The sequence below is a fragment of the Lynx canadensis genome, chromosome A1 (assembly GCF_007474595.2).
Source record: "Lynx canadensis isolate LIC74 chromosome A1, mLynCan4.pri.v2, whole genome shotgun sequence".
Lineage (NCBI taxonomy): Eukaryota > Metazoa > Chordata > Mammalia > Carnivora > Felidae > Lynx > Lynx canadensis.
In genome coordinates, this window is record NC_044303.2 from 123,833,829 (window position 1) to 123,856,000 (window position 22,172).

General features: G+C 35.4%; 1 protein-coding gene across 1 annotated transcript in view; it reads left to right on the forward strand.

Annotated features, from left to right (window-relative positions):
• The window catches only part of MTREX (Mtr4 exosome RNA helicase), a 110,003-nt gene that overhangs the window by 54,887 nt on the left and 32,944 nt on the right, over positions 1-22,172 (forward strand). Inside the window, exons 17-19 of the mRNA XM_030321033.2 lie at positions 1,101-1,273; positions 2,094-2,162; positions 14,885-15,013. Of these exons, the coding sequence (XP_030176893.1) occupies positions 1,101-1,273; positions 2,094-2,162; positions 14,885-15,013 (371 nt within the window). The remainder of the gene's footprint in view (positions 1-1,100; positions 1,274-2,093; positions 2,163-14,884; positions 15,014-22,172) is intronic.

Here is a 22,172-nt window from a genome sequence, read left to right on the forward strand (position 1 = left end):
CTCAGTGAGGGAGGCCAAACACAAAGGGCACATATATGTGATTACATATATGTGAAATATCTAGAATCCATACAGACAGAAAGGTTGTCAAGGACTAAGGGAAGGAGGGAATGAGGAGTGTTTACTTAATGAGTATGGAGTTTCCAATTGGAGGAGTGAAAATATTCTAGAAGTGAGTGGTGGTGATAGTTGCATATGTTGTGAATGTAGTAAATGTATTAATGGTGAGTTTTATGGTTTGTGTATTTTACCCCAGTTGAAATAGTGTTTGTTCACAATGGGATGGAGGTGTAATGAAATGAGTGAAGAAGGGAAGTCAGCACTAGGTGCAAGAATCAGAGCAGGGAATGGTATCAGATGGTTAGATTAAGAGGACACTTCTGGAAAGGGGCCTCTGTTTTGGCCACTGACTCAGTAGAGAAAGAACTGTAGTTGAATTGCCAGTCCTCAGTTTTAGCGACCTACACCCTGGTGGTGGTAAAAGTCTGATGTCAGTAGCAAACTGGATTCTTGCTGAAAGTGAAAGCAGCATATTATTTAAAAGATCCAAAATAGTTCTATCCAGTGGGACTTTACACAGTGGTGAAAATGTTCTATATCTGTGCTATTCAAGTACAGAAGTCAGTCAGTAACCACATATGGCAGTTGAGAATTTGAAATGGTGTTAGTGCTATTGAGGAACTAAATATTTAATTTTGAATTAATTTTAATTTAAATAGCCACATATGGCTAGTGTCTGCTGGCAATATATTGGAAAAGGCTGACAAAGTACATTTCTACCATCACAGAAAGTTTTACAGGACAGTGCTGTATTGAGCAGGATAGGCCTAGTATAAGTAACCCCCTTCCCACATCCATAGGAGTGAAACAGTTTATCACATGTCTGCCAATTCAGACTCACTTTGAGGATTGACAGTTAGTGAGTTGAGGAACTTTAATGTGGCACCTTAATGTAGAAAGGAGAAAATACACAGGATGACTTACAGTTATCAATGAAGGCTGACTTTCTTTTCCACATTTGTAGTAGGAAAACAGAGGTATCTTTTATAAAATTTATGTAAGTATATTTTTTAAATATTGTGTATGTGTTTTATTTACAGAGGTAAAGAACTCAGAAGAACAGTATAATAAAATAGTAATACCAAATGAGGAAAGTGTTGTCATCTATTATAAGATTAGACAGCAGCTTGCCAAACTGGGTAAAGAAATTGAAGAATATATTCACAAACCAAAATACTGCTTACCATTTCTACAGCCAGGTCGTTTGGTAAAGGTATGTCATTTTTTTATAAATTATTTGGATGTTTCAGTATTTAATATTTTTTGGATCAAGATTTTAATTTTTTGTTTTTAATTTTTTAGTGTTTACTTCTTGAGAGGGGTGGCAGAGGGACAGAGAGAGAGGGAGACATAGAATCCGAAGTAGGCTCCAGGCTCTGAGCTGTCAGCACAGAGCCTGACGCAGGGCTCAAACTCATGAACTGAAACACAAGATCGTGACCTGAGCCTAAGTCAGACACTCAACCGACTGAGCCACCCAGGCGCCCCTTAATTTTTTTTTTTTCTTGTAGAAATGCTTCCTGCTACAAGACTTGATCTATATTAATTATGTTGTTTTTACACATTTCACATGGGATTGATTGGGGGTAGGGTCATGGATGAAGACCTTTTAATCTACACTGATTTTCATCTTGGGGTATATAAATTGAAGTAGACACTTTTGGAAATAAAATATTTCCAGTAATCCAAAAATAGAAGCGGTTTTGTAGGTAGTTTTAAGAACTGGTTGAAGTCATTAGCTATAAAATATAGAAAGATTTCAGATATTTTCAGAACATATGCATCATATCATTTTAAAAATTTGATTGCCAGTTGAGAGATTCCTATTGCTATTCTAGAGGCCTGTGAAATTTGGTGGTCATTTCTTTCTTTAAGGCTAATAACCTTTTACTTATGTTTAATAGTGATCTTTCAGCAAATATTTTACCAGGAAAACTCAAAGTTTTCTTAGCCTATATATAACATGGGCATGGAAGTCTACAATTGCCTTTTGACATAAATGTTCTTGTTTACTTGCTTCCTTTTCTTTTTAGGTAAAGAATGAAGGAGATGATTTTGGCTGGGGAGTAGTGGTAAATTTCTCCAAAAAGTCAAATGTCAAGGTAAGCCATTTCCCTTAAGGTAGAATCATATATAAATTTTTCGTGAAGTTTTTTTCAGACTCATGAAATTGATCAAAGTAGAGATAGCATTACTTTAAGAGAAGCTGTATTAAATTCTACCATGAGGAATTAAGGTTTTGAATTATCTTAAATTTTATCCTTAAAGTGCTGTGGTTGTTTTCCTAACAACCACAAATTTTAATTTCATTACAATATGCATGTCTTCTCTGAATTCATTAGTACTTTTTATAATTTTACTCTTTAAACTGAATATTAGAAAAAATTATCTTCTGACACTGAAAATTAGAATTTTGACTCAGGTATATAATAGAGATTTGAAGAATTCAGGTATATAATAGAGATTTGATTCAGGTATATAATAGAGAAATGAAGATTTGAAGTATTAGAAGAGCTAGATTTACTTATTCCCTCTAAAGGAAGACAGTAATGAAGTTTACTTTGGTCATTATTTATATAAATATTTTGGAAAGATTATTTGTATATAAAATCAAGGAAGATTTTGTTAACTTGTTATGTGAGTGACTGTCTTGAAATTAAGTTAGCCATTCCGTCTGTTATATTTTCTGTCAGTGTGTAACCTCAGGCAAGATATTTTGTGTTTCCATGTATATTTTTCCTTATTTTTAAAAATGAATAGTTTTCATAAGATGGTATCTGCATTCTCATGAGGTTTACCATTATGATTTTGTTGTCATTAACTTCTTTTTCCCACCTGTGAATAAAACATGTAGGAATTAAGCTCTCGGATTGGAAGTTATTCCTGATAAATGTAAATGAATTTGGAGATACTGAAGCATTTGTTTTGGAGAAACAATTAAGTTCATGGGTTTGTAATGGGTGTTTTTGTGAGTGATCTGTGATTAATCCCACTCAAGAACTTCTTAAGGATATTCAGTTTGTTTTTACCATTTTGATAAATTACCATCTTCATTAGTAATTATAAGATTTGTTTTTTAAGTATTGTCACACTTGGATCCCAATTTAATAAGCATTCATTGGCCACACGCAAAATCTGTGCTTACATCTTTTGGTGAACAGCAGAAAGCAGATAATTAAAATGAAAGGCAGGATAGTATAAGTATTTTAGTAAAGATGTAAGTAAAGTGCATTTGTAGCACAGAGGAAGAAGAAATTATGTCTGAGCTATTAGAGATGGCATCTAATTAGGAAGATAATTTAAACTTTCAAAGGAACCTTGAAGAAAGAGTAGTATTCATTTAAGGAATATTTACCACTGGAGGAGCAGCAATGTGCAGCAGGCCCAGAACATTTCAGTTAAAGAGTAAAATTTTTAAAAGTATTGAAGTTAATCATGGAAAATAGTTAAAATATACATTTGAGTATATTGGGTCTCAATCTAAACATGTGAAAACAATGGTAGAACATATGTTTGAAGATGAGTTGGTTGGCTGATTGGTTTGCTTGCATTTAGTTTGGGTGTTAGTTTTTATAATGTTTATTTTTGAGGGAGGGATTGATCTGATCAGAAGTTACTGTATTGTTACAGTGTTTGAAGGATATTGGAAGAGATAGCATAGTAGACGCAAGTTTGTCAATTTAAGGAGACTCTTACTCTTTCGGGAGTGAGTCAGAAGGAGGATGGTAATAGAAGGGTTCACATGGTGGAGACTGAGGAACTAAAGTGGACAGACTTGTGTGGGAAGTTGGGGGGAGTGTTAGTGATGGTAAGGTTTCAAAAAAAGTTGGCTTTATTGAGTCTAACAGTATTAAACTGGATAAAGTTGCCTCTTTCATTCTGTCCTTCCCCCTTTTTAAAAACACATAATGAAGTGAAGCTTGGGATTTTAACCTTGACAAAGATTGCATCGGTATTATTCATTTGAGTTGTGACTAGCTCTGACTTAGAGCCTTTTATATTTTCTATTTCACTACCTTTAGCCATGAGAAACTATTAAATGCTTGCCTACCTCTTCTCCTTTCCATACACACACGCATTATTTTCTTTAGGAATAATTATTAGTAACATAGATAACCTTTTCCTTGAGAAGCACTTTAAAGGATGGTAGTCTTTATTGAAACTTCTGACAGCTGTTAAGTTTTGTTTTCTGTGTACACTGGAAAGTGTGGCAGTAAATGCTAAATGTTGTGGTTCCATTCATACTTACATAACTCATGATGGAAAAGCCGTTGCCAGTTTATTCATTCCATAACTTGTCTGTATTTAAGGGAATTTGCTAGGGCAGAATATTTTTACCTACAGTGTACTGAAGTGCTATTTTTTTTTTCACTACAGGGTTTACATATTGCATGTGTTTCTTTTTTCATCAGTTTTATTGAGATAGTATTTACACACTATACTCAGTGACTTAGTATATTCACCATCACCACAATTTCAGAAGATTTTCATCACCTCAGAAGGAAAAGGAAACTTTTGTCATCCCACCCTATCTTTCCATACCCTCAGTCCTAAACAACTACTGATCTGCTCTCTATAGATTTGCCTATTCTGAAAATTTCGTTAAATTGAATCATCATGTGGTATGTGGTCTTTTGTGTCTGGCTTAGCATAATGTTTTCAGGGTTTAAGCATGTTGGATATGTCAGCACTTCATTTCTTTTTATGATTGAATAGCATTCCATTGTACAGATACACTATGTTTTATTTATCCTTGGACTGTTTCCACCTTTGGGCTATTATGAATAATGTGCCTGTAAGCATCCATGTCTAAGTTTTTGTGTGGACATATGTTTTCGTTTCTCTTGGGTGTGAAATTGCTGGGTCCTATGGATACTGTATGACCATTTAAAGAACTGCCAGGTTGTTTTCTCAAGTGTCTGCACCATTTCACATTGCCAGTAGCAGTGTATGAGGGTTTTGATTTCTTTACATCTTCATCAACCCTTAATACCTGACTTTTTATTACTTTTGATGTATAATGGTATCTCGTTGTGGTCTTGATTTATATTTCCATGATGACTAAATACTGTCAAAGATCTTTCTGTGTGCTTTTTTAAATTTTATTTATTTATTTATTTATTTATTTGTTTGTTTGTTTTTATTATTTTTTTTAACATTTATTTATTTTTGAGACAGAGCATGAATGGGGGAAGGACAGAGAGAGAGGGAGACACAGAATCGGAAGCAGGCTCCAGGCTCTGAGCCATCAGCCCAGAGCCCGATGAGGGGCTTGAACTCACGGACCGCGAGATCGTGACCTGAGCTGAAGTCCGACGCTTAACCGACTGAGCCACCCAGGCGCCCCATTTTTTATTTATTTTTAATGCTTATGTATTTTTGAGAGAGAGAGAGACAGAGTGCAAGCAAGGAAGGGGCAGAGATGGAGGGAGACACAGGATCTGAAGCAGGCTCCAAGCTCCAGGCTATCATCATAGAGCCTGAGACGGGGGCTCAAACCCACAGCCTGTGAGATCATGAACTGAGCCAAAGTTGACGCTCACCCGACTGAGCCCTCAGGCACCCCTCTTTTTATGTGCTTATTGGCCATTTGTATATTCTTTGGAGAAATGTCTTCAGCTCTTTTGCTCAAATTGAAATTGAGTTTTCTTTTTATTTCTAAGTTATGAGTTCTTTATACTTGATTTCCAAATATTTTTCTCCCATTTTCTGTCTTGTCTTCACTTTCTTGATAGTGTCCTTTGTAGCACAGAAGGTTTTAGTTTGATGTAATCCAATTAATCAATTTTTTTTTCTTGTAACTCATGGTTTTGGTGTCCTATATAAGAAACTATGGCCAGGGGGCACCTGGTAGCTCAGTCAGTTAAGTGTCTGACTTAGGCACAGGTTGTGACCTTACGGTTCATGAATTCAAGTCTCACATCAGGCTCTGCTGTCAGCACAGACTTCGCTTCAGATCCTCTGTTCTATCCACACACACACCCTGCTCTTCCCACCTCCCGTCTCTTCTTGTTCACTCTCTCTGCTCTCTCAAAAATAAATAAACATTAAAAAACAAACAAAAAAAAGAAACTATTGCCAACATCAAGATCATGAAGATGTACCCCTGTGTTTTCTTCTAAGAGTTTTATTGTTTAAGCCCTTATATTTAGGCCCTTGATCCATTTTCAGTTAATTTTTGTATGTGGTATAAGGATCCAGCTCCATTCTTGTCCTAACCCTGGTTGTTTGGAAATTCTTCCCTCTTTAAATAATCTTATCATCCTTATCAAACCTCAGATGATCATAGACATAGGTTTATTTCTGGACTCTCACTTCCATTCTATTGACCTCTGTGTCTGTCCCAATGCCAGTATCATATTGTCTTCATTTACCGTATCTTTGTAGTTAAGTTTCAAAAAAGTAGACTTAGGAGTTCTCCAGCTTTGTTCTTCTTTTTCAAGATTGTTTTGGCTATTCTGGGATCCTTAAAATTCCTCATGAATTTGATTATCTGCTTGTCAGTTTTTACAAAGAAGTCAGCTGGGTTTCTCAGATGGCTTGCACATGAATCTATAGATCAGTTTGGAGAATATTGCTATCTTAACATAATAAGTGTTTCAATCATGAACATAGCATATTTTCCCTCTTATTTAGGTATTCTTTAATTAGTAATTTATTGTTTTTCAAGTATGAATTATACACTTTATTTTCTGTATACAGGGCCCTGTTGTGTCTGCAAATAGAGATGGTTTTACTTGCCTCTTCCCAGTGTGAATGCATTTTAGGTCTTTTTGTTTTGTTGTTGTTTTGCCTAATCATTCTGTCTAAACCCTTGAGTACTGTATTAATAGTGGGCAGATATGCTTGTTGTTTCCCTAAGTTAGAGGGAGAATGTCCATGCCTTGTCTGTTAACAATGATGTTAGCTTTGGGTTTTGGTAAGTGTCCTTTAACAAGTTCAGGAAGTTTCTTTCTGTACCTAGTTTGTTGAGTGTTTTTATCATGAAAGATTGTTGTATTTTGTCAAATGCTTTTTATGTACCTATTCAGATAATCATGGGGTTATTTTTTATTCTATCTTGTATTTATTCTGATAACAGTATATTAGATTAATTGGTTTTCACCTGTTAAACCAATTTTGGATTCTTGGGTAAATCCTGCCAGGGAGATTATTATTTTTTTTTTTTTTATGTGTTGCTGGATTCAGTTTGCTGGTATATTGCACAAGATTTCTGCATTCACATTCACAGGAGATATATATCTGTAGTTTTCTTTTGATGTCTTTGAGTTTGGTAACAGATTAATGCTGACCTCATAATGAGTTTGAAAGTGTTCCCCTTCTCTTCTGTTTTTTGAAGAGTTTTTGAAGAACTGGTATTATTTTTTTTTATTTATTTTTATTTTTTATTTTTTTCAATATATGAGATTTATTGTCAAATTGGTTTCCATACAATACCCAGTGCTCATCCCAAAAGGTGCCCTCCTGAATACCCATCACCCACCCTTCCCTCCCTCCTACCCCCCATCAGCCCTGTTTGTTCTCAGTTTTTAAGAGTCTCTTATGCTTTGGCTCTCTCCCACTCCAACCTCTTTTTTTTTTTTTTCCCTTCCCCTCCCCCATGGGTTTCAGTTAAGATTCTCAGGATCCACATAAGAGTGAAAACATATGGTATCTGTCTTTCTCTGTATGGCTTATTTCACTTAGCATCACACTCTCCAGTTCCATCCATGTTGCTACAAAGGGCCATATTTCATTCTTTCTCATTGCCACGTAGTACTCCATTGTGTATATAAGCCACAATTTCTTTATCCATTCATCAGTTGATGGACATTTAGGCTCTTTCCATAATTTGGCTATTGTTGAGAGTGCTGCTATAAACATTGGGGTACAAGTGCCCCTATGCATCAGTACTCCCGTATCCCTTGGGTAACTTCCTAGCAGTGCTATTGCTGGGTCATAGGGTAGGTCTATTTTTAATTTTCTGAGGAACCTCCACACTGCTTTCCAGAGCGGCTGCACCAATTTGCATTCCCACCAACAGTGCAAGAGGGTTCCCGTTTCTCCACATCTTCTCCAGTATCTATAGTCTCCTGATTTGTTCATTTTGGCCACTCTGACTGGCGTGAGGTGATATCTGAGTGTGGTTTTGATTTGTATTTCCCTGATGAGCGACGTTGAGCATCTTTTCATGTTATTATTTTTTTTTAATTGGAAGAATTTGGCACCTGGGCCTCGGCTTTTCCTTGTAGGTAGTTTATGATTACTAAGTCAGTTTTATAGGTCTTTTCAAGATTGTTTATTTCTTCTTGAATTCCTTTCATTGATTTGCTTTCTTAGAAATTAGTCCATTTCATCTAGGTTACCTAATTTACTTGTACACAGTTGTTCATCATATTACTTTGTAATCCAATTTATTTCCATAAGGTGGAGTCTTTGATTTTTCATTCTAATGTCCGTCTTTGATTTTTCATTCTAATAATTTCAATCTTTCATCTAGCCAAACGTTTGTCAATTTTGTTGCTCTCAAAGAACCAGCTGTTTGGTCTCATTGGGTTTGTTTTTTTTTTTGTATTTTTCATTTTCTTAATTTCTGCTCCTTTACTAATCCTTCCGTCTGTTAGCTTTAGGTTTAGTTTGCTGTTCTTTTTTATTGTCTTAAGGTGGGAGGTTAAGTTAATTGGAGGTCTTTCTTTCATTTTAATATAGGCATTTATGCTTGTTAATTTCCCTGCAGATATTTTAACTGCATCCCTTAGGTTTTGGTATATTGTTTCTTCATTTTCATTCACTTCCAGGTATTTTCTAATTTCCCTTTTGATTTCTTCTGTGACTCACTGGTTATTTAGGAATGTGTTAATTTCCATATATTCGTGAAATTCCCAAATTTATGTCTTTTTTTTTTTTTAATGTTTATTTTTGAGCGGGGAGGTGGGGTGGGTGGGGAGGGGCAGAGAGAGAGGAAGGCACAGAATTTGAAGCAGGCTCCAGGCTCTGATTAACACAGAGCCCTATGCAGGACTCAAACCTACGAACTGTGAGATTATGACTTGAGCCTAAGTCGAACACTTAACCTAAGCCACCCACGTGCCCCCTATATTTGATTTCTAATGTCATTCCATTGTTATTGAGAAATAATTGGTATTATTTCATTCCTTTTGAATTTATTGAGATTTGTTTAATGGCCTGACATGTGGTCTATCCTGCAGAATGTTTTATGTGCAGTTGAGAAGAATGTATATTTTGGTTGAGATATTCTATAGATGTGTATTAGGTCTGGTTGGTTTATAGTGTTGTCTATGTCTTCTGTTTCTTTTTTGCAGATCTTTATGTTGTTCTATGCATTATTAAAAGTGAGACATTAAAGTCTCAACTATTATTTTTGTTTCGTTTTAAAGTTTATTTTGAAAGAGTGAGAGAAAAGGAGAGCAAAAATCCTAAGCAGGGAGATCATGACCTGAGCTGAAATCCACAGTCAGATGCTTTAACTGACTGAGCTACCCAGGGGTCCCTCAACTATTGTTTTTGAATTGTCTATGTCTCTTCTCATTTCTGTCATTTTTTGCTTTATGTGTTTTTGTTTTCTATTAAAGTAGAAATTTATCTGAAATTAGCATAGTATGTCACCTTTTTTTGTTGCTTACATGATACACCTTTTTCCATCTTTTTATTTTAAATCTTGTGTCATTGAGGTTCATCTTTGTCTCTTACAGACTGCATAGTTAGATCTTTTTTTATTCATTCTGAAAAATTTCTACCTATTGATTGGGTTGCTTAATCGATTGGTTAATCCATTCACCTTTACTGTTCTTGATATAGTTGGATTTGTGTCTTTCATTATGCTTTTTGTTTTCAATAGTCTCATTTCTTGTTTTTCTACTCCTTTAGTTTTGCATTCAGTGCTTATTTTCTAACATAACATTTCAGTTTATTTGATGATTTCTTTTTCTATAATTTATATTTTTCTCTCTTTTTTTTGTTATTTTCTTAGTGGTTGCTAGGGCTCAATATTTAATATTTAATATTTCCATATTAAGTTAATAGAATAAGTTTCAGATTTATACTGAATTCCAGTGAGATGTAGAACTATTACTCCTGTATGCATTTATTCCATTTTCCCTCTTTTTTGTGGTATAGTCTACAAATGTTATGAACCCAACAATACACATTATAGTTATTAATATAGTTTTATGACGTACAAAGAAGCTTAGAGACAAATTAGTAGGAGTGCTGTAGTGAGTATAGTTGATAGGTTATTTGTTTGTGAGGCTCAGGGCAGGGGCAATCGTGCAATTTCTAGACAAAAGGAGCAAGTATTTATTTATAGTTGTTATATTAATCTCATCATTTATCATTTCTGATACCTTTTATTGGTTCCTCTGGATTCAGGTTACCATTGGAGTTACTGTCTTAGCTCAGTACAACTTTGCTCCTACCCACCTACTTTGTGGTATTATTGGCAAATTATTGGCAAACATTTCTATATATTATAGACTTAACAATTCAATATATACATGTTGATTTTACCTTTAAATCATTTAATAGAAAAAGAATTCTTCAATTATTTTTAAAGTGTTTTTTTTGGTTTTGTTTTTGGTTTTTTTTTTGAGAGAGAGCAGGGGAGGAGCAGAGAAAGAGGGAGAGAAAGAATCCCAAGCAGGCTTTGTGCTGTCAGTGCAGAGCCAGACATGGGGCTTGATCTCACAAACCGTGAGATCATGACCTGAGCTGAAATCAAGTCGGACACTTAACAAAGCGGATCTGCTAACAACACATTGTGTCAGTTTTTCTTTTTCTGGGAATGTCTTTATTGAATGATAACTTTCCTGGATAAATATATTCTTGGCTAACAAGTGTTTTTCTATGAATATGCCAACGCACTGCCTTCTGTTCTTCATTGTGCTGAGAAGTTTCTGCTGTTAATCTTGTTCTGGTCCTTTGTGAGAGAGGAGTCCTTTTTTTCTTGCTGCTTTCAAGAGTCTTCTCCTTGTATTTGGTTTTCTGCATTTTTACTGTGATGTGTCTGTTTTTTCATCTCCTTATATTCATTCTACTTGGTATCCATTGAGTTTTCTGGATATGTAGATTAATGTTTTTCAATTAATTTGGGAGTTTTCAGGCATTATTTCATCAAATATTTTTTCAGCCCTTTCTCTCCTGGGACTCACATATGGGTATGTTGTACTTATTGTTATCCTACATTTCTCTGAGGTTCTGTTCATTTATCTCCTTTTCCCCCCGCTGTTCTTTGGATTGCATAATCTCTGTCAGCCTGTTTTCAGATGTGCTGCTGTTTTCTTCCACTTCAGATCTGTTGAGCCCTTCTAGTGATTTTTTTTCATTTCACGCATTGTATATAATGAATTTACGGATTTCCTTTTTGTTTGTTTTTATCATATCTGTCTTTATTGATACTCTCTATTTGATATGACATTGTTATTGTACCTTCCTTTACTTCTTTAATTATGGTTCCTTTACTTGTTTGAACGTAGTTGGCTACCATTGAACATTCTTTAATTATGGTTCCTTTACTTGTTTGAGCATACTGGCTACCATTAAGTCTTTGTTTAATATAACATCTGATGACTCTGATAGGTACTTTATTCTTTTTCTAGCTTTTTTTCTGGTACATAGGTCTTGGATCATACTTTTCTTTTCATGTCTTAACGTTTTTCTTTGAAATTGGACATTTTAAATAATGTAGTACTCTTGGTACTGGTCCCTCTTTCCCTCCCCTCTCACAGGCATATTGTTATTTGCTTGTTTATTAAGTTAGTGATTAGCTGGATTGAGGAGCAGAGAAAGAGGGAGAGAAAGAATCCCAAGCAGTCTTTTCCACCCCTCACCCCCCTCCCCCCACTCAAAACTGGCTTTACCTAGCATGTCCTGAAGTGTTTAGGTAAGGACCTGGCAGGTAAAGCATGGAGGCAGTAGCCTCAAGTATTTACAGCTTGCCTCTCCCAGCATGACAGCAGTGCCTTAACGGTCAGGTAAGCAAGAGCAGTTGAGGCCCCAGCATTCTCAGCAGTCCCACACATGTAAGATAGAGTCTCTGGCCAACCACTGGTGGCTGAGCAGAAGAAGGGAACCCCTACTTCTCAGATTCACTTGCCCAGAACTTAGCCTCAGCAATGGGTAGGTGGGAGCAAGTTAAGAAATGCTGCCATCCTACCCCTCTTCGGAAAATTGCCCTCCAACTGAGAGAGCTTTGGGGAGAAGGGAGCCTTGCTATGTTTTTTGCCTTCAGTAGTCTGCAGTTTCTGTCTTGCTGAGTTAGGAAGAATGAAGTGGGCGTGATCTTGGCTTAGATATCAGACTTATATTGTTTCTAACGAATTTTAGTGTATTTTCTTGAATAGATGTTTCTTCATATGCTGTATGTCTTTAGAACCATTTCCAAAACCAACTTTACATGGTTGGTTTTTTATAACTTTCTTAAGTTTGCTCGGGAGGTGGGTTTGTAAAAACTCCTCGTGCTGTCATGCTGGTAGTTGATCTCAGGTTTTATATTTTTAAGGGAGAAAAATTATCCCTAACATAATTAAATTTATACACACAGTAAACAAGTTTTTAAATGATTTCTCTTTTGGTCCTTAATCCGTGTTTAAAAGTGGTGCGGGTTGATGAGAATTATTGTAGGCAAATATGGAATGGGTAATAGAGAAGAACACATTTCACTTTTTTTCTGTTTAAATTGATGGTAAAACTGATTTTCGCACTAAGTTGCTTACATTTGTTTACTAAAAACATGGACTACTTTCTTATTGATTATGTAACCTATCAGAATACTAAGTCAAAGAGTTTTATAGGTTAATAAGGTTTGGTAGAGAGAGAGGAAGAATATATATTGAAAAAGAAAATAGTTTAAGCATTTTAAAGAGATTCACATGTTCTTGTCAACATTTATTTTATATTATTTGTTTACATTCTACAAACTTGAGATAATCAAAATTACATTTTAATCTGAAAATTTCCATTTATAGTAGGAAATTAGCCATATTTTTAAAAGAATGAAAAGTTAGGAAAAATATAGTTCAATTATATGATTAAGAAGTTAAAAGTAAGGAGATAGTCATACAAACTTAAAGAATTTATACTAAGACAATCATTGAAAAGCCAAATAGAACATCTGAGTAACTATTTTCTCTTTTATGTGAAGGACGATGTTACCCATCTTTACCACAGTACAGAGCTTAGAAGTAGTTCATTGAAAAGAGCAGTTGTGTAATCTTAAGAAATATTTTTAACAGCAAATTTCCATTTGATGCCACACTAAAGTTTTTGAGGTGTGCTTCTGTCGTAACACTTAAGGAATATCTCTGGAATGTCGAGAGTGATTTTGATAGCTTTACAAAAATTACATATGATATACTTGAGTTCTGACAGTCACTTCTGTGATATAGCTTACAGAGGGAGAATATTAAATTGAAAAAAATCTGTGGAGTTGGAGCTAAACCTAGTAAAACAGTTTTAAATTCTCTACATTACAGATTGTTGATAAATCTTAGATTATTTTTGTTTAAATACTTGTTTGTCATCTAACATTTTGGAGTTAGTTCATTAACGAGACTGTAGAATGTGTCTCACAAACTGGGTTTTTTCCCGTCTGGAAAACTAAAGATAATAGTCCTTGATTCTCCTTACAGTCATTTGTCCCCTGGAAGAATTAACAGTTGGGTCATAACTATTTGGCTCATTGTTTATAAAATTATTTTATATTGACTAAGCTCTACATAATACATAATCTTTGCAGTTACAGACCTAATTGAAAATACTCTTCGGCTTTTGTGTCTATACCGAAGTGGAGAATGTTTTGAAACTTCTTTAAAAATAACCATATTTTGAAAAAAAGTATGTTAAGGGGGAAAAAAAACCCAGTTGAAGAAAAAAACTGGGTTTTCTTGAGGAATGGAGCTTATGCTTTCAGAAATTTGAACTCAGTAATTTAAGATAACTGTGATTGTATTTTTGGTTTGTATTTGGAAGTATATTTTACCATTGTTAAGCAGTTGGTAGTTGATTACAGAAATAGATCGTAGGTATGGGTTTATTTCTTAAAAGTTTTCCAGTTTTGAACAGTAACTGTGCTTGGGGGGATACTAGGCAGTCATTTCTTTGACATGTTCACTCCTCAATCAAAATAACTTTCCTTTTATTGATTTTATGCAGAAGAGATCACTCACATGTTGAATTAAAAAGCAGAGAGGAATTCTTTACTGAAGAAAAAGGTCTTACTGCTGTTTGAAAGACATTGCTGTCAAACAAATTATCATAAATTGCACATGCAATTAATCCTTGTATCTCAACAATCATGTTTTTATTAGAGAATATAAAAGACAAAAGTCTTTTAATAAAGTCTTAATACAATGGTATAAAAACACATTGTAGAGGTGCTATGAGGATAATTTTCATGTTGTTTAATTAGGATAATTTGAAGATAACAGATTTGTTTTCTGACACTGTTAATTTCTTACAGTTTATTTTTCTAATTCTGATATAAATAAAATGATTAATCATTAGAAACTTGAAATGGCATTTTATGTCATAGTTAAGAACTCATACTGTTTAAATTCATAAGTATCAAGTCTATAGCCATACCATCTTGAACATAAAATCTCATCTGAATTCTGAAGTTTCAGCTAATTTCTATGTTTTCTCATCCAGTGGAGCATGTTGAAGGATGAAGAAGGACAGCCTTCATATCATGACATAAATATTTACTGTGCAGTATGTGCCATTATCATAATGCTAAATGCTGGGAACATAGTCCATGTACATATAAAACTTAAAATTTTTCCATCAGTTTTTAAGACATAATAAGTTCCTTTTATCTTGTTTTTTCTAGCCTAATTCTGGTGAACTGGATCCTTTATATGTAGTAGAAGTACTTCTGCGCTGTAGCAAAGAAAGTTTGAAAAATTCAGCTACTGAGGCTGCAAAACCAGCTAAGCCTGATGAGAAAGGAGAGATGCAGGTTTGGACTTTATTTATCATCTTCAGATTTCAAGTACTTATTGAATTATTTATAATCACTATATTTCCTGCATATGATTATAGTGAACATACTTGATGTCAAAACTGTAAGTTTTCAGAGTTTTTAAAGGTATATTAAAGCCATCTAAAATATCAAAAGGATGATTAATGAGATTTAAGCTCTCTGTTTCTGTATCAAATTGTGGTCAGGTAAACAAAGATGAAGTGAAAGATAAAGAGAATTTAATAATTTAAATTTTCACATGAAGCTGGATTTTACTGGGACTACTAAAGATGTTTTATCTTTTTTATGATCAAATAATTTTACAGTGTTACTTCATGTTTATTATATTCCTTTGAAATATGAAAGCAGTGTTTTAATAATTGAAAATTCCTTCATAAGTTTCCCTAGTTGGAACCGTTTAATTTACATGTGCTTTTAACAAAATTTCAATTGTAGTATAGTTGACATACAATATTATATTAGTGACTCAACATTTATGTATTTATATATATTAAGAAATGCTCACCACGAGGGCATCTGGGTGGCTCAGTTGGTTAAGTGCCTTGACTCTTGATTTCGGCTTGGGTCCTGATCTCAGGGTTCCTGAGATTGAGCCCTGTGTCTGGCTACTTGGGATTCTCTTTCTCCTCTCTTTCTGTGCCTCCCCCACTTGCACTCACACACATGTGCACACTGTCTCAAAGTAAATAAATAAACATTTAAAAAATGCTCACCGTGATAAGTGTGGCTACCATCTGCTAGCATATAAAGTTACTATGATAATATTGGCTCTATTTCCTGTGCTGTGCTTTTCATCCCTGTGACTTACTCATTTTCTAACTGGAAGTTTGTATCTCTTAAATCCCCTTCACATGTTTCATCCATCACGTCACCTGCCTTCCCTCTCGCAACCACCAGTCTCTTTGTTCTCTGTATTTATAAGGTTGTTTTGGCTTTTTGTTTATTACTTTTGTTTTTTAGATGTCACATATAAGTGAAATCATGTGGTATTTATCTTTGATTTATTTCACTTAACATAATACCCTCTAGGTCCATCCATGTTGTTGCACGTGACAAGATTTCTTTCTTTTTTATGCCTGTGTGTGTAAAACACACCTTTATCCATTCATCTGTTAATGGACAGTTAGATTGCTTCCATATCTTGCCTGTTGTATTTGTATATAATGCTGCAATAAAATAGGGGTACATATATCTTTTCAAATTAGTGTTTTCATTTTTTTAGGGGTGATAACCAGAAGTGGGATTAATGGATCATATGATATTTCTGTTGCTAATTTTTTGACGAGCTGCCTGTTTTCCATAGTGGCTGTACCTATTTACATTCTCACCAACAGTTCACAAGGGGTCCCTTTTCTCCGCATCCTCACCAGCAGTTAATTTCTTATCTTTGTGATACTAGTCGTTCTAACAGGTGTATGGTGGTATCTCATTGTGGCTTGGATTCTCATTTCCCTGATGATTAGTGATACTGAGCATCTTTTCATGTGTGTGTCAGCTATCTGAATGTCTTCTTTGGAAGAATATCTATTCAGGTCCTCTGTCTAATTTTAATCAGATCTTGTGTGTGTGTTTGGTTGTATGAGTTCTTTAATTTTTTTTTTTTTTTTTTTTTTGGATATTAACCTCTTAGTGGATATATCATTTGCAAATATTATCTTTTTTCCTTCAAGTAGGTTGCCTTTTCATGTTGTGGATGGTTTCCTTTGCTGTGCAAAAGTTTTTTAGTTTGATGTAGACTCTGTTGTGTATTTTTGCTTGTGTTGCCCTTGCCTGAGGAGACCAGTCCAAAAAGACATATTGCTAAGGCAATATTTTCTTTGTTTTCTTTTAGGAGTATTATGGTTTTGGGTCTTATTTACATTTAGTTCTTTAATCCATTTTGAGTTTATTTTTTTCATATGGTATAGGAAAGTGGTCCAGTTTAGTTCTTTAGCATGTGGCTGTCTAGTTTTGTCAGTACCATTTATTGCAGAGACTGTCTTTTCCACATTGTACATTCTTACCTCATTTTTCTTAGGTTAATTGACCATATAATGAGTTGGTTGGTTTCTTTCTTTTTCTTTCTTTCTTTCCTTCCTTCCTTCCTTCCTTCCTTCCTTCCTTCCTTCCTTCCTTCCTTCTTTCCTTTCCTTTCCTTTCCTTTCCTTTCCTTTCCTTTCCTCCTTCCTTCTTTCCTTCCTTCCTTCCTTCCTTCCTTCCTTCCTTATGGGTTTATTTCTGGGCTCTCTTTTCTGTTCCATTGATCTGTTTTGGTGACAGTACCGTACTGTTTTGATTACTATAACTTTGTAGTATAGTTTGAAATCTGGAATTGTGTTGAGTCTCAGCTTTGTTATCTTTCTCAGGATTACTTCGGTTGTTGGGCTTCTTGGGTTTTTGTGATTCTACACAAATTTTAGGATTGTGTGTTTTAGTTCTTTGAAAAATACTGTTGGTGTTTTGATAAGGATTGCATTCAGTCTGTAGATTTTTTGAGTGGTATGGCCATTTTAACAGTAGTAATTTTTCCAGTCCCTGAGTATGGGCTATCTTTTCCTTTTTTTGTGTCATCTTCAATTTCTTTCATTACTATCTTACAGTTTTCAAAGTACAGGACTTTCACCTCCTTGGGTAACTTTATTCCTAGGTATTTTATTCTTTTTGATGCAGTTGTAAATGGGATTATTTTCTTAATGTCTCTTTCTTACAGCTTGTTATTAATGTAGAGAAACATAACAGATAATTGTATATTGATCCTGCAATTCCAGTAAATTTGTTTATTCTAACAATTTTTGGTGTTGTCTTTATGGTTTTCTGTATGTAATACCATGTCATTTGCAAACAGTGACAGTGTTACTTCTTTCTTACCAATTTGGATGCCTTTTATTTCTTTTTCATGTCTGATTGCGGTGACTAGGATTTCCAGTACCATGTTGAATAAAAATGGCAACAGTAGTCATCCTTGCCTTCTTCTTAATCTTAGAGGATAAGTTTTCAGCTTTTTACCATTGAGAATGGTATTAGCTGTGGGTTTGTTATGTGTCCCATATTTTGTTGGGGTATGTTCCATCTGTACCTGTTTTGTGGAGAGTTTTTATCATGAACAGATGTTGAATTTTATTACAAGCTTTTCCTTTATGTGTGGAAATCATATGATTTTTATCTTTCCTTTTGTAAATGTGGTGTATCCTGTTGATTGATTTGTGGATATTGAACCATCCTTGCATCCCTGGAATAAATCCCACCTGAGCATGGTGAATGATACTTTAAATGTATTGTTGAAGTCAGTCTTTGTATTTGTGTTTTTTTTCCAGTTTTTCTTTCTAATGGAATTTTAGTTTCATACCATTGTGGTTGGAAAAGATGCTTGATATAATTTCAGGCTTAAATTCATTGAGACTTGTTTTGTGGCCTCACATGTAATCTGTCCTGGAAAGTGTTCCATGTGCACTTGAAAATTATGTGTATTCTTCTGTCTTGTGGATGGAAAGTTTTGTATATATCTGTTTGTTTTATGCTGTCTAATGTGTTCTTCAGAGCGACTGTTTTCCTTACTGATTTTCTATCTGGGTGATCAGTCCATTGATGTAAATGTTCATGTCCCCTACTCTTACTTTATTACTGTCAATTTCTCCCAATGTGTTTCTGAATATTTGCTTTGTAAGTTTAAGTGCTTCTCTGTTGGATGCATAGAAATTTACAATTGTCACATTCTCTTGTTGGGTTGATCTCATTATTATATAATGTCTCTGTTTATCTCCTATTACACTTCTTGTTTTAAAATCTGTTTTGTCTTGGGGCGCCTGGGTGGCGCAGTCGGTTAAGCGTCCGACTTCAGCCAGGTCACGATCTCGCGGTCCGTGAGTTCGAGCCCCGCGTCAGGCTCTGGGCTGATGGCTCAGAGCCTGGAGCCTGTTTCCGATTCTGTGTCTCCTTCTCTCTCTGCCCCTCCCCCGTTCATGCTCTGTCTCTCTCTGTCCCAAAAATAAATAAACGTTGAAAAAAAAAAAATAAATAAAAAAAAATAAAATCTGTTTTGTCTTAGTGTTGCTACCCAGCTTTTTTCCCCCACTTACATTTGCATGGAATGTCTTTTACCATCTCTTCACTTTTTAGTCTGTTTGTGTCTTTATGTCTGAAGGGAGTCTCTTGTAGGCAACACGTAGATGAATCTTGTTTTTTTATCCTTTCAGTCAGTGTTTGTATCTTTTGTTTGAAGTGTTTATTCCATTTTCATTTTATTTTATTTTATTTTAGTCAGTGAGAGTAATTTTATTTTATTTATTCATTTCTTTTGTTTTAATTAGTGAGGCCCAGCTATAATTGTTGAGACCATGCTGGCGGGCAAGATACCAATTCTAGCTGCTGCTCACTAGTTATATTGGCAGTAGTCACTTTGGATGGACACAGGTTCTGGCTGAGGCTGCCTGGTGGGTATGGTATGGCATGAGCCACTTTGGGGGGAACTCCTGTCAGGGCAGGTGGGTTGGATGATCCACAGGGGAACACCAGAGCAGGTTGAGCAGTGCTAGAAGGTAAATGGAGAGTGTCAGAACTGGCTTCTGCAAGCATCAGGCCAGCTAGGCTACAGGAGAAGAAAAATGGCACCTGGTAAGACTTTATTTCTCGAGAAAATTCCTACACTTCCAGCCCTTTTGGCACACACCCTAAAATTACTTAGTAGATCTCCTTCACTTAATAACTTGTATGTTTTTCAAACTGCTGCCTTTCTGTTGGGTCTCAAACTGAATGAATACACTGGCACTTTAGGAGTGGATTCTAAGTTTCCTCTAGCCCTCCGACTCTCCCAGAGTGAAGTTTCCTTGATTTTCAAAGCCAGATGTTATAAGGGGGCTTTTCTTCCTGATGCACATCCCAGGGCAGGGATGCCTGATGTGGGATTTGATCTTTTCACTCCTCAGGTGGAACTGTGTGCTTGTGATATCGCTTCTGTTTGTGGGTCACCATGCTGACAGAGTTGGTTCCCAACTGTGTCCCTGCCCCCTTCTACTCTTCTCAGTATGGCCTTTTTTCTTTATCTTCATTGTGGAAGAGCTGTTATACGTCTTTGGTCCCTTTTCAGAATGAGCTGCACTGTAGTTAAGGTCTTGGTGTGTCCATAGGAGGAGGTGAGCTCAGGATCCTCTTGTTCTGCCATCTTCCCAAGCTCCTCAGTTTACTTGTGGTTTCAATTAATTGCAAAACATTGAGTTTGCCATATGAGATAACCTGTATTTCTTGAATATCTCACCCCCCCTTTTAATAATTAGGACAAAATTACTGCAGGTAAAACCTCAATATTGAGATTACAAGTATGTATTTGAAGGCAGATATACTGGAATTTTGTTATTTTAAAGCATTACTTTAAGTATGTGGTGTATTCCTAGGAATTTTAAGAAATGTCTTTGTGATGATATATGATATAATAACCTTTGATTTATTGAAATTAAAATCTGCCATTGCAGCATCAGAGGATGCTGCTTTGGATCATTTCAAATGACAGTGAAGTTTGGAATTGGCAGTATTGAAGGATATTATTCATTATTAAATGTTTTAGAGTGATAATTAAAAGTATAATTACTTCCGAATCCTACCTAACGTTTGGTTTCAATTCAATCTTATAATTTCACTGCTCAAACTTCAGCCCTATTATAACTTGTATGATTTTTTTTCCATAATGTGTATTTTACAGTTGACTGCTTAACTGTAAATGAGAGTAAAACTCCCACAATTTAGCTGATAGTCACTGTATTCAAAAGGACCTTTGAAGTTATTGCAGCTTGGAATGGCAAGCATGTGGCACACCTGCCAACATTCTTTTTCTCTCCTGGCAGACATCGATGAAAAGTCATGGCATTCTTTCACACTGAAGGCTTTGACTCTTCAAGATAATGATCTAATGACTAATTTCATTGGAGTTAGTATTTTAAGGAAAACTTACTTGTTGTCTATCTTGCTTCTGGCCCAGATTTTATTTAGCTTAGTCGCTGTGCCCATTTTACTTAAAGATATTGAGAAGCTTTGTACTACATAATGATCATGATTTGTCTCATTTTAATGGTTTGTGCAGGGTAGATGCCACTGGATCCTAGGCAACCTGCGTCTTTCCTTCTATAACATTTTTTAAACTGAGGTATAATTGAAGTATAATTTTTTTTTAAAGGTTAATTTTGAGAGAGCATTAGAGTGAGTGGGGAAAGGGAAGAGAGAATCCCAAGCAGGCTCTACACCGACAGGGGGCTCAGTCTCTAGAACATGAAATCATGACCTGAGCCAAAATCAAGAACCTCACTGAATGAGTCACCCAATGCATAACAGTTTTTAAAATTTTTATTTATTTTTAAGAGATGATGAGTGGGGGAGGAGCAGAGAGAGAGGAAGAGAGAATCCCAAGCAGGCTCTGTGCTATCAATCCAGAGTCTGACATGGGGCTTAAACTTAAGAACCGTGAGATTATGACCTGAGCTGATACAAGAGTCGGATGCTTAACCGTCTGAGCCACCAAGACACCCCAGCATATAACATTTTTTCAGTTTATTTCCAGGAATTAAGTGGGGATGTATTAGTATAAGTTATATATATAGTCTCTGATTTCAAGGGGTTTACAGCTTAATGGGGGGAACATTTTGTGCTCAAGTTAGTGAACATCAAAAATGTATCCTCCAACTGGAGTAGAGTGTGTTTGGTGGGGGGAGGTCAATAAAGGTTTTATAAAAGAAGTATTAAGAAAATGAACTGACTTGGGGGCTCCTGGGTGGCTCAGTCAGTTAAGTGTCCAACTTAGGCTCACGTCATGATCTCACGGTTCATGGGTTCGAGCTCCACATCGGGCTCTGTGCTGACAGCTAAGAGCCTGGAGTCTGCTTTGGATTTTGTGTCTACCTTTCTCTCTGTCCCTCCCTTGCTCATGCTCATGTGCTCACTCACTCGCTCCCTCTCTCTCTCTCAAAACTAAATAGACATTTTAAAAAATATTAAAAAAAAAAAAAGAAAACTGACTTGTAAGGATCTTTTCAGACAAGAATTGCATTTCCAGCTGAGAAAGCAACATACACAGAGCATGAAACATGCCTTTTTAAAAAGAACTCTGAGTTCTATTGAATGATCAAACTAGTAAAACAGAGAGAAGGACTATACCTTAAGACATAGTGTATGT